The sequence below is a fragment of the Bos taurus genome, chromosome 7, assembly GCF_002263795.3.
Source record: "Bos taurus isolate L1 Dominette 01449 registration number 42190680 breed Hereford chromosome 7, ARS-UCD2.0, whole genome shotgun sequence".
Classification (NCBI taxonomy): Eukaryota; Metazoa; Chordata; class Mammalia; order Artiodactyla; family Bovidae; genus Bos; species Bos taurus.
This window is the reverse complement of record NC_037334.1, coordinates 93,273,513-93,285,581: the sequence shown is the minus strand read 5'-3', so window position 1 is coordinate 93,285,581 and position 12,069 is coordinate 93,273,513. Positions and strand designations below refer to the sequence as shown.

General features: G+C 40.1%; 1 protein-coding gene across 7 annotated transcripts in view; it reads left to right on the top strand.

Annotated features, from left to right (window-relative positions):
- Positions 1-12,069, top strand: part of FAM172A (family with sequence similarity 172 member A) — a 421,562-nt gene that overhangs the window by 221,325 nt on the left and 188,168 nt on the right. For all 7 annotated transcript variants that reach the window (XM_059888825.1, XM_024995320.2, XM_024995314.2 and 4 more), the window contains one exon: positions 11,206-11,325. In XM_059888825.1, the coding sequence (XP_059744808.1) occupies positions 11,206-11,325 (120 nt within the window). The remainder of the gene's footprint in view (positions 1-11,205; positions 11,326-12,069) is intronic.

Genomic DNA, 12,069 nt, shown 5'->3' with positions numbered 1-12,069 from the left:
AAGCTTGAGCCAACGGTATTTTACAGTAGTTTTAGACACAGGCAGGATACGACTGAAGTGACTTAGCAGCAGCAGCAGCAGGATAAAAATACCTGTAAAGAGATTAAATACTTTCCATATATTTCTTGTAAGATGCTATCAGTCAAGGGTTAGCAAAATTCTTTCCCTTTCTATATGGGAATCTGACCTTCAGTTAACCTTCTAGCTCTATGTCTCTGGAAGCCTAATAAAGTGGTGTCTTAAGTTGAGTTTCCAAGATAAAAAATTCTGAAGTTGCATGTGGGAAGTTTGTTGGGGAATTCTCTTCAGATCAGCACCTATCAGTTCAGTTCAGTTCACTTGCTCAGTCGGGTCTGACTCTGTGCCACCCCATGGACTGCAGCACACCAGAACTCCCTGTCCATCACCAACTGCTGAAGTTTATTCAAACTCATGTCCATTGAGTCGATGATGCCATCCAACCATCTCATCCTCTGTCATCCCCTTCTTCTCCTGCCTTCAATCTTTCCCAGCATCAGGGTCTTTTCAAATGAGTTAATTCTTCACATCAGGTGGCCAAGTACTGGAGTTTCAGCTTCAGCATCAGTCCTTCCAATGAATATTCAGGACTGATTTTCTTTAGGATGGACTGGTTGGATCTCCTTGCAACCCAAGGGACTCTCAGGAGTCTTCTCCAACACCACAGTTCAAAAGCATCAATTCTTCAGTGCTCAGCTTTCTTTATAGTCCAACTCTCACATCCATACATGACTACTGGAAAAACCGTAGCTTTGAATAGATGGACTTTTGTTGGCAAAGTAATGTCTCCGCTTTTTAGTATGCTGTCTAGGTTGGTCATAACTTTCCTTTCATGGTTGCAGTCACCATCTGCAGTGATTTGGGACCCCCCAAAAATAAAGTCTCTCACTGTTCACATTGTTTCCCTATCATTTGCCATGAAAAGATGAGACTGGATGCCATGATCTTCATTTTCTTTTTTTTTTTTCTTTTTCTTTTTTAAATTTTATTTTATTTTTAAACTTTACATAATTGTATTAGTTTTGCCAAATATCAAAATGAATCCACCACAGGTATACATGTGTTCCTCATTTTCTGAATGTTGAGTTTTAAGTCAACTTTTTCACCCTCCTCTTTCACTTTCATCAAGAGTCTCTTCAGTTCTTCATTTTCTGCCGTAAGAGTGGTGTCATCTGCGTATCTTTATTGATATTTCTCCTGGTGATCTTGATTCCAGCTACTGCTTCATCCAGCCTGGCATTTTGCATGGTGTACTCTGCATATAAGTTAAATAAGTAGGGTGACAGTATACAGCCTTGACATACTCCTTTCCCAATTTGGAACCAGTCTGTTGTTCCATATCCAGTTCTAACTGTTACTTTTTGACCTGCATACATATTTCTCAGGAGGAAGGTCAGGTGGTGTGGTATTCCCATGTCTTTTTAAGAATTTTCCACAGTTTATTGTGATCCACACAGTCAAAGGCTTTGGCATAGTCAGTAAAGCAGAAGTAGATGTTTTTCTGGAACTCTCTTGCTTTTTCAGTGATTCAGTGAATGTTGGCAATTTGATCTTTGGTTCCTCTGCCTTTTCTAAATCCACCTTGAACATCTCAAAGTTCACGGTTCACATACTGTTGAAGCCTGGCTTGGAGAATTTTGAGCATTACATTGCCAGCATGTGAGATGAGTGCAATTGTATGGTAGTTTAAACATTCTTTAGCATTGCCTTTCTTTGGGATTGGAATGAAAACTAACCTTTTCCAGTCCTGTGGTTACTGCTTAGTTTTCCAACTTCACTGGCATATTGAGCACAGCATTTTCACAGCATCATCTTTTAGGATTTGAAATAGCTCAACTGGAACTGCATCATTTCCACTAACTTTGTTCGTAGTGATGCTTCCTAAGGCCCACTTGACTTCGCATTCCAGGATGTCTGGCTCTGGGTGAGTGATCACACCATCGTGGTTATCTGGGTTGTGAAGATCTTTTTGTACAGTTCTGTGTATTCTTGCCACCTCTTCTTAGTGTCTTCTGCTTCTGTTAGGTCCATACCGTTTTTGTCCTGTATTGTGTCCATCTTTGCGTGAAATGTTACCTTGGTATCTCTAATTTTCTTGACAGGATCTCTGGTTTTTCCAATTCTGTTGTTTTCCTCTATTTCTTTGCATTGATAACTGAGGAAGGCTTTCTTATCTCTCCTTGCTATTCTTTGGAACTCTGCATTCATGTGGGTATATCTTTCCTTTTCTCCTTTGCCTTTAGCTTCTCTTCTCTTCTCAGCTATTTGTAAGGCCTCCTCAGACAACCATTTTGCCTTTTTGCATTTCTTTTCCTTGGGGATGGTCTTGATCACTGCCTCCTGCACAATGTCATGAACCTCTGTCCACAGTTCTTCAGGCACTCTGTCTATCAGATCTAATCCCTTGAATCTATTTGTCACTTTCACTGTATAATCGTAAGGGGCTTGATTTAGGTGACACCTGAGTGGTCTAGTGGTTTTCCCTTCTTTCTTCAATTTCAGTCTGCATTTTCCAATAAGGAGTTCATGATCTGAGCCACAGTCAGCAAGAGAATGCACTGGTCATATCAGCACCTATAGGAGAGCAAAAACACAGATTTTGTCTGAAGTTGTTGAACTGCAGTATTGTTATAGCACAGGCCTCACCCACCTTCTTGATGCTCTGGGTCTGGGGTGGCTTTTCAGAGATGTCCTGCCTTGAGGCAAGAAATAGGTCCTTGTAGATCCACATCATCTCAACCAGACTTTGGAGGTAGCTTCCCTTAGAGGTGGGATTGTAACTTTAGGCAAAATAGCTTTGTTTGACTGAGAGCAATCCCTAGAGAGGATCTCACTTAAAGCTATCAGCTGCCAACACTTGTACAGCTCAGGAAATTAGTGCCTGTAACTAAAGGGGGTTCTGGGAAGCATATCACAGCATCCAGTCTAAGTGGCTGGTTGCTGCACAACATTGCCTGTGGAAGAAAATGACCCTGGTTGGTAAACTGCATCTGGATTAGAAGGAATTACGTTGTTGTTTAGTTGCTAAGTCGTGCTGATTCTTTGTGACCCCACGGGCTGTAGTCTACCAGATTCCTCTGCCCGTGAATTTCCCAGGCAAGAATACTGAAGTGTGTTGCCATTTCCTTCTTCAGTGGATCTTCCTGACCCAGGGAACGAACCTATATCTCTTGCTTGGCAGGCTAGATTCTTTACCACTGGGCTGCCAGGAAGCTCAGAAGGAATTATAATAGCCTATGAACACCATAGTTTTGATCTTCCCTGACAGTAGTAACTCCTGTAAGTGGGCAAGTCCCTTGCAGGCAAGGATCCTAAAAGCCACACCTATGGTCTCATTGGAAAAGACCCTGATGCTGGGGGGGATTGGGGGCAGGAGGAGAAGGGGACGACAGAGGATGAGATGGCTGGATGGCATCACCAACTCAATGGACATGAGTTTGGGTAAACTCCGGGAGTTGTTGATGGACAGGGAGGCCTGGCGTGCTGCGATTCATGGGGTCACAAAGAGTCAGACACGACTGAGTGACTGAACTAAAAAAGAAAAACTAAAAAAATGGTGTTTCTAGAGGCATTAGCTTCCATAGATTATGAAACTTGAAGGCAGGATAACTCCTGTCTCTGCCCAAGGTGAGCCTGATTCCCTCATTCCTGAGCAAACACCCCATGGGCCAAACACAGTAACCCCCACAAAGTTCTCTGTTGTGTCTGCTCCAGGAACTGCTGTGGGGCTTCCACTAAAAGGCATACCTGGTGCGCCCCTAATGGCAAACTGTGATTCCCTTTCCTGGATCTTTTTGGGTCAATGTATGTCAAGTGTGGCCTAGAATAATCTTGTATAATGGTTTAGTTGTGCCTGTGGATAACCCCCTAAGTGGGTATTATAGGCATTTTTTTTTTCTTCAGTTGAGTCTGGCTTTTTACATCAGGCTTTTAATTTTAGGTTTAAAACTGAATAATAATTTGATGACCTTAAGAGTCAGGCTGAAAATATTGAAATACTCAGGGCACATGATTACTTCAGATTTCTTTTTCCTGCTACTCCTAAACTATTTTAACATATATCATCTCCATAGACTGTGGAAGAAAAAAAATCAACTGTAATACTAATCTCTGCAAACAGTAGTCTTTACGTTTGAACAGTGGAAAGAGCTGTTGGTTCTTAAGTCACCTTTAGTCATAGATGGTTCATTTGGACCCGGTTGGCAATTTCCCTTGTATCCTGAGTCACAACGTTTTGTTGATTTTTCCTCTGTAATGACTTAGTCCATCCCTTGCTTCCCCTTCACTCTGCCATCAGTCTAAGTAGTGGGATAGTCTACTACTTTATATATGAAATGCTGAACTGCTCCCGTGGAAGTGTTCTCCTGTCTAGTTTTTGCCTAATCTGAGCTGCATTACCCCTGAGATCCCAGACTGTAGTTCATGGTAGAGTTTTTGTCTAGGATTTTCAGACTATTCATGTATATTCCAGTTTTTCCTGGAGCATGAATAAGATCCTTGCAAATAGTAAGAAGGAAGGCTGGAAAGGTAGAGTTTAAAGACTTTGGCTAAAGAGTTCCAGTTCCAGTTATTTGTTTTGTAGGCCATGGCAACCATTTCGGTAAATGACCTTTAAGACAAGAGAGTGAGTGCATCAGAGCCAGGCTTCAGGAAGATTAATCTGGCAAAAAGTAATTGGAAAGACTAGAAGAAATGAGACTAGTTAAAATTCATTGTTGGAGGCTTGGAATGAGATGGGAATTAAATGGAAGAGACAGATAGACTCTAAACAGTATAAAGGAAGGATTTTTGACTGTGAGAAGAAAGCAGGGAGGACTTCGCTGAGATCAAGTAGTGTGGGTTTATAATAGACCCATTGGACTTGTGTGAAGACAGTCCATCAACAATAGAGAAAGGAATACTCCTCACACACTACGTGCTCTCCTGTCTTTGTATGTTAACACACTTATGAAATGGCAAACACAGTGAAGGTCAGGATCGTGGCTTGCTTCTTATCATCCTTACATCTCCACTTTTAGCACAGAACCTAGCTAGCACAGAGTAATCTAATTTCCTATGTGTTTTTAATTCTGTCTCTATAGGAGAATATTTAGGACCATCACAGATATTTAAAATTGTTAGTTCTGCCAACTACCAGCACATAGAAACTCTGTCTTCCTGTTTTGTTTTTACATTTCAGTGTGAGATATAACTAGGGAAATAAGGTGTCTGGGTTGTCTCTAGATTGTCCCAGTTTAGACCTGTTTTCCCAGTACAATTATTAACAATACCTTTCTTCACTCTAAAAGGTTTATAGAATAAATTCTATGGTTACGGTCTATATATGTACAGAAAACTGCTTGGTATGTATTAGTAATTTTAACTATAACTATAAAGAACACACTTGTGTAGCTACCATCCCAGGCAAGAAATGAAATACTGCCAGCCATTAGAAGTCTATTTCCCAATCACAACTGTTTCTCTTCCTTAGAGTAAACCAGTATCCTGATTTTAATAAGAAATATTTTCCTACTTTTTAAACTAATGCACGCTATATTATTAAGGCCAAGTTCAGTTCAGTCACTCAGTTGTGTTCAGTCTTTGCCACCCCATGGACTGTAGCATGCCAGGCCTCCCTGTCCATCACCATCTCCTGGAGCTTGCTCAAACTCATGTCCATTGAGTCAGTGATGCCATCCAACCATCTCATCCTCTGTCGTCTCCTTCTCCTCCCACGTCCAATCTTTCCCAGCATCAGGGTCTTTTCCAGTGAAATCAGTTTTTCGCATCAGGTGGCCGAAGTATTGGAGTTTCAGCTTCAGCATCAGTCCTTCCAGTGAATATTCAGGACTGATTTTCTTTAGGATGGACTGGTTGGATCTCCTTGCAGTCCAAGGGACTCTCAAGAGTCTTCTCCAACACCACAGTTCAAAAGCATCAGTTCTTCAGTGCTCAGCTTTCTTTATAGTCCAACTCTCACATCCATACATGACTACTGGAAAAACCATAGCTTTGACTAGATGGATCTTTGTTGGCAAAGTAATGTCTTTTGCTTTTTAATACGCTGTCTTGTTTGGTCATAACTTTTCTTCCAAGGAGCAAGCGTCTTTTAATTTCATGGCTGCAGTCACTATCCGCAGTGATTTGGGAGCCCCCCAAAATAAAGTCTCTCACAGTTTCCACTGTTGCCCCATCTACTTGCCATGAAGTCATGGGACCAGATGCCATGATCTTAGTTTTCTGAATGTTGACTTTTAAGCCAACTTTTTCACCCTCCTCTTTCACTTTCATCAAGAGGCTCTTTAGTTCTTCTTTGCTTTCTGCCATAAGAGTGGTGTCATCTGCGTATCTGAGGTTATTGATATTTCTCCTGGCAATCTTGATTCCAGCTTGTGCGTCATCCAGCCCAGCATTTCGCATGATGTACTCTGAATATAAGTTAAACAAACAGAGTGACAATATACAACCTTGACATATTCCTTTCCCGATTTGGAACCAGTCTGTTGTTCCATGTCCAGTTCTCACTGTTGCACTAATCTTGACCAGCATACAGATTTCTCAGGAGGAAGGTCAGGTGGTCTGGTTTTCCCATCTCTTAAAGAAATTTCCACAGTTTATTGTGAACCACATAGTCAAAGGCTTTCACATAGTCAATAAAGCAGAAGTAGATGTTTTTCTGGAACTCTCTTGCTTTTTTGATGGTCCAGGGTATTGGAAATGTGATCTCTGGTTCCTCTGCCTTTTCTAAATCCAGCTTGAACATCTGGAAGTTCATAGTTCACATACTGTTGAAGCCTGGCTTAGAGAATTTTGAGTATTACTCAGCTAGCATGTGAGATGAATACAATTGTGTCGTAGTTTGAGCATTCTTTGGCATTGCCTTTCTTTGGGATTGAAATGAAAATTGACTTTTTCCAGTCCTGTCGCTGTTGCTGAGTTTTCCATATTGAGTGCAGCACTTTCACAGCATCATCTTATAGGATTTGAAATAGCTCAGCTGGAATTCTGTCACCTCCACTAGCTTTGTTCATAGTGATGCTTCCGAAGGCCCACTTGACTTCTCATTCCAGGCTGTCTGGCTCTGGGTGAGTGATCACACCACCGTGATTATCTAGGTCATGAAGATTTTTTTTTTTGTATAGTTCTTTGTGTATTCTTGCCACCTCTTCTTAATATCTTATGCTTCTGTTAAGTCCATACCATTTCTATTCTTAATTGTGCCCATCTTTGCATGAAGTGTTCCCTTGGTATCTCTAATTTTCTTGAAGAGATCTCTAGTCTTTCCCATTCTATTATTTTCCTCTATTTCTTTGCATTGATAACTGAGGAAGGCTTTCTTATCTCTCCTTGCTATTCTTTGGAACTCTGCATTCATATGGGTATATCTTTCCTTTTCTCCTTTGCCTTTAGTTTCTCTTCTTTTCTCAGCTATTTGTAAGGCCTCCTCAGACAACCATTTTGCCTTTTTGCATTTCTTTTTCTTGAGGATGATCTTGATCACTGCCTCCTGTATAGTATCACAAACCTCCATTCATAGTTCATCAGGCACTCTGTCAGATCTTGGTATATCAAGGTATATCAGTCAATCAAGGTATATCAATAGGCACTCTGTCTATCAGAGCTTGGTATATTAAGTTATATCAATTGATCAAGGTATAGCAATACCTTGAATCTGTTTGTTACTTCCACTGTATAATCGTAAGGCATTTGATTTAGGTTGTACCTGAATGGTCTAGTGGTTTTCCCTACTTTGTTCAATTTCAGTCTGTATTTTGCAATAAGCAGTTCATGATCTGAGCCACAGTCAGCTCCCGGTCTTATTTTTGCTGACTCTACAGAGCTTCTCCATCTTTGGCTGCAAAGAATATAATCAATCTGGTTTCAATATTGACCATCTGGCAGTGTCCATGTGTAGAGTCTTCTCTTATGTTGTTGGAAGAGGGTTTTTGCTATGACCAGTGCATTCTCTTGGCAGAACTCTGTTAGCCTTTGGCATGCTTTGTTTTGTACTCCAAGACCAAATTTGCCTGTTACTCCAGCTCTCTCTTGACTTCCTACTTTTGCATTCCAGTCCCCTATGATGAAAAGGACATCTTTTTTGAGTGTTATTTCTAGAAGGTCTTGTAGGTCTTCATAGAACCGTTCAACTTCAGCTTCTCCAGCATTACTGGTTGGGGCATAGACTTGGATGACTGTGATATTGAATGGTTTACCTTGGAAACAAACAGAGGTCATTCTGTCATTTTTGAGATTACATCCAAGTACTGCATTTTGAACTCTTCTGTTGACTACGAGGGCTGCTCCACTTCTTTTAAAGGATTCTTTCTCACAATAGTAGATATAATGGTCATCTGAGTTAAATTCGCCCATTCCAGTACATTTTATTTCACTGATTCCTAAAATGTGCAATCTTGCCATCTCCTGTTTGACCACTTCCGTTTTACCTTGATTCATAGACCTAACATTCCAGGTTCCTATGCAATATTGTTCTTTCAGCACTGGACTTCACTTCCATCACCAGTCACACCCACAGCTGGGCACTGTTTTGCTTTGTTTTAAGGCCAGAAGTGCCTACAAAGTCTTCCTTCCAGTTGTTGTTGAGTCACCAAGTCATGTCCAGCTCTTGGCGACCCCATGGACCGCAGCACACCAGGCCTCCCTGAGTTTTCCCTCACCATCTCCCAGAGTTTTCCCAAGTTCATACCCATCGTGTCAGTAATGCCATCCAACCATCTCATCCTCTGTCATCCTCTTCTCCTGCTTTCAGTCTTTCCCAGCTTCAGGATCTTTTCCAATGAATCAGCCCATCGCATCGGTTGGCCAAAATATTGGAGCTTCAGCTTCAGCATCAGTCTTTCCAATGAGTATTCAGGGTTAATTTCTTTTAAGATTGACTGGTTTGATCTCCTTGCTGTCCAAGGGACTCTCGAGCACAACAGTTCAAAAGCATCTGTTCTTCAGCGCCCTGACTTCTTTATCATCTAGCTCTCACAACTGTATGTGACTCCGGGAAAGACTATAGCCTTGACTCTATGGACCTTTGTCAGCAAAGAAGTGTCTTTGCTTTTTAACACACTGTCTAGGTTTGTCATAGCTTTCCTGCCAAGAAGCAACTGTATTCTAACTTCATGCCGGCAGTCACCATCCACAGTGATTTTAGAGCCCAAGAAGAAGAAATTTGTCACTGTTTCCACCCTTTCCCCTTCTGTTTGCCATGAAGCGATGGGGCCAGATGCAGTTATCTTAGTTTGAGTTCTGAAGATACATAGGAATGATGCAGGTGAAGGTGATGGGTTAAGCAAAGGCAGAACATATGGGTCGCTTGCCAAACAATGATATCAAAAACAGCCCAGAGATAAGAAATGTATGGCACAATTAGGATATTACAGGATGTTCCCTGCAGTTGGAACACAGAGAGTGTTCTTTCCATTCTCTCTTGGGGAGAAAAGGGTATCTTTTAGATCATCATATTTTGTGCATTCATTTCGAGGCAGAAGCCATATCATGTAAGGCCCTGGTGTCATTCTGAGTTTAAACTTGGTCCTGGAGCTGATGAAAAGACTTTGGAGAGTTCTAAGCAGTGAGTGAGCAAATGGCAACATGTCCATATTTGCATTTTTGAAAAGTTGTTGTCACTACAGAGTTAGGAGAGGGCATTTAAATGGGTAATACCTTCTAGGATGACCCTAGAGGCAGGGAAACTGGACTGGAGATTGTTGCAGTCATCCATTTGTGAAAGGATGAGCTTGGGCTCAGCCAGAGGAAATGAGGATGGAGAGAACTGGTGGCTTTAAGAGAAGGTTGGGGACAATCAAAGGGTTTTTAATTACTGATTTTATGTGGAGTTTGAGAGAGAGAGAAATAGAAGATGATGCTCAGATTTCAGCAGGAGGTAGGGAGCAAAGACAGTGACACAGGTTTAGAGAGGATATTTTTATCAAAGTGTTGAATTGGTTGAGCTTGAAGTATCTGTGGGGCATTCAAAAGGAAATGACCTTGGGTCTGGAGCTCTGGAGAGAAATATAGGCTGGAGATAGACATTAGGGAATAATAGCTTTTATGGAGCAAGTGAAACCATTCACTGGGACCGTAACATAATATTTTAAAATTTCTGAGATGGAAAAGGTGAATAAATTGTGTTCATCATCTAATATTATGACATTCTTAGGGAATCAGTCTTTCGGTGTTAGAGCATCCCAAGAATTATTCATACAAAATATCTTCCTGATGTCTTAGTTTTATCAGTTTGTACTTTTTTAGCTCTTTGTTTTCCACATTATCTGAATTTTAGGTTTAACCATAAATTGTGTTTGCTGTAGAAGTAAACACAATCAATTGAAGTTGTTGTAGAACTTTTGGAATTAAAGCAACATTCATATATTTATTGGACTTGCCTGGTGGCTCAGATGGTAAAGAATCTGCCTGCCATGCGGGAGACCCAGGTTCAATCCTGGGTTGGGAGCGTCTCCTGGAGGAGGGCATGGCAACCCACTCCAGTACTTTTGCCTGGAGAATCCCCATGGACAGAGGAGCATGCTGCAGTCCATGGAGTCGCAGAGTCAGACACGACCGAGCAACTAAAGCACACCAGCAACTTAAGGGAAATATAAAAAGTCCCAGTTTATACATTTAGAAATCCTCCCAGTTCTAGAAATAAAATATATATGGAAAATTGTGTCAGGAAAAGTATTTTTAACAATGTAAATGGAAAATACTTATTGTTAACTTTCTCCTTATTTTCAATTTACAGAGGTACCTAAAATTTTATAAATCAAATAATTTAGATGTATTTATACTCGAAATATTTTCAGATATAAACATAGAAACGCATCTGATATTTCTTAGTGGTCCACTGACTTAAAAGGCCACTAGAACTTTATCCATGCAATTCTAATGAAGTTAGATATATTTTAATATCTCAGGTAAACCCAGAATGAGCCATTTCCCCTCAAAATGTGCCTATTTTAAATATTTTCTTTCAGAAGCTTAGAGTAGCACTTAAGTTTAGCAGTAATTTCCTAATAGCTTAATACTAATTTATTCCCTAATTTGAATTTCCATTGTAGTTCTTTTGTATTGTTATTGTTTGGAATGAGCTATTGCTATCATATTTCTTATGCTGCATAAGCAAGCATATAATTTAATTTTTGATTACTATGATAATAATTAGATGCAGTATGTAATACATGATGTCTGTTTTACTTATAGGAAAATGGCTCTCCTGAAGAACATGCAGTCTATGTGTGGGACCATTTCATAGCCCAGTCTGCAGCTGAGAAGGTATTTTTTGTTGCTCACAGCTATGGAGGACTTGCTTTTGTTGAACTGGTAAGTGCACAGTTAACTCTTATTTTTAATTCGCAAACTCCTTACAGGTTTATCGCCTTCACTCCCATTTTCTTGGTATGGTTACTTGAAATTGTTTTATAAAGGACGAAGATTAAGCATTTGGTGTAATGAATTTCATGTTGTTGCAAAGGAATGTACTTTTATTGTACAGAGCTTTTCATTGCCAATCAGACAACTTTTTGCCTGTTTCTTATTTACATTTCACTTTTTAATTTCTACATTATAGCTCCCCTTTCCATACATTTTATATTTGTGACTCCAGTTTATGTGTACATCGTTGAAGCACTATTATCTGTAAAGTGTTTAAAATTTCTAGAGACTCTTTAACTGACTATACTATCTCTATAAATTAGTACTTGATCAAAACCCATATAATTAGTATTAAAGCTATCAGAAAGATTCTGTTAATCTGCTGTTAAGTGCAACTCCATGCTTAGTCATAAAAATCTCTGCATTTCAAAATAATCCAATTCTTGTAGTTAAGATATGTGTACATAATAGAGAAATCAGCAAGATTTGTGAATTTGGTGTCTGTTCTACCACAGTCTTACAATTATCACACTTTGTGCAGGTATGAATGATGAATGAGGTACAATCAGTCCTAAAAATGTGCTCCATGTTCATTACCCCTTATGTCACTGGAAAGTACCATTGCTGTAACAAAATGATTTATCTGATACAGTGCATTTGATCATTTTAAGTCCATATAGCCTCAAGTGGACA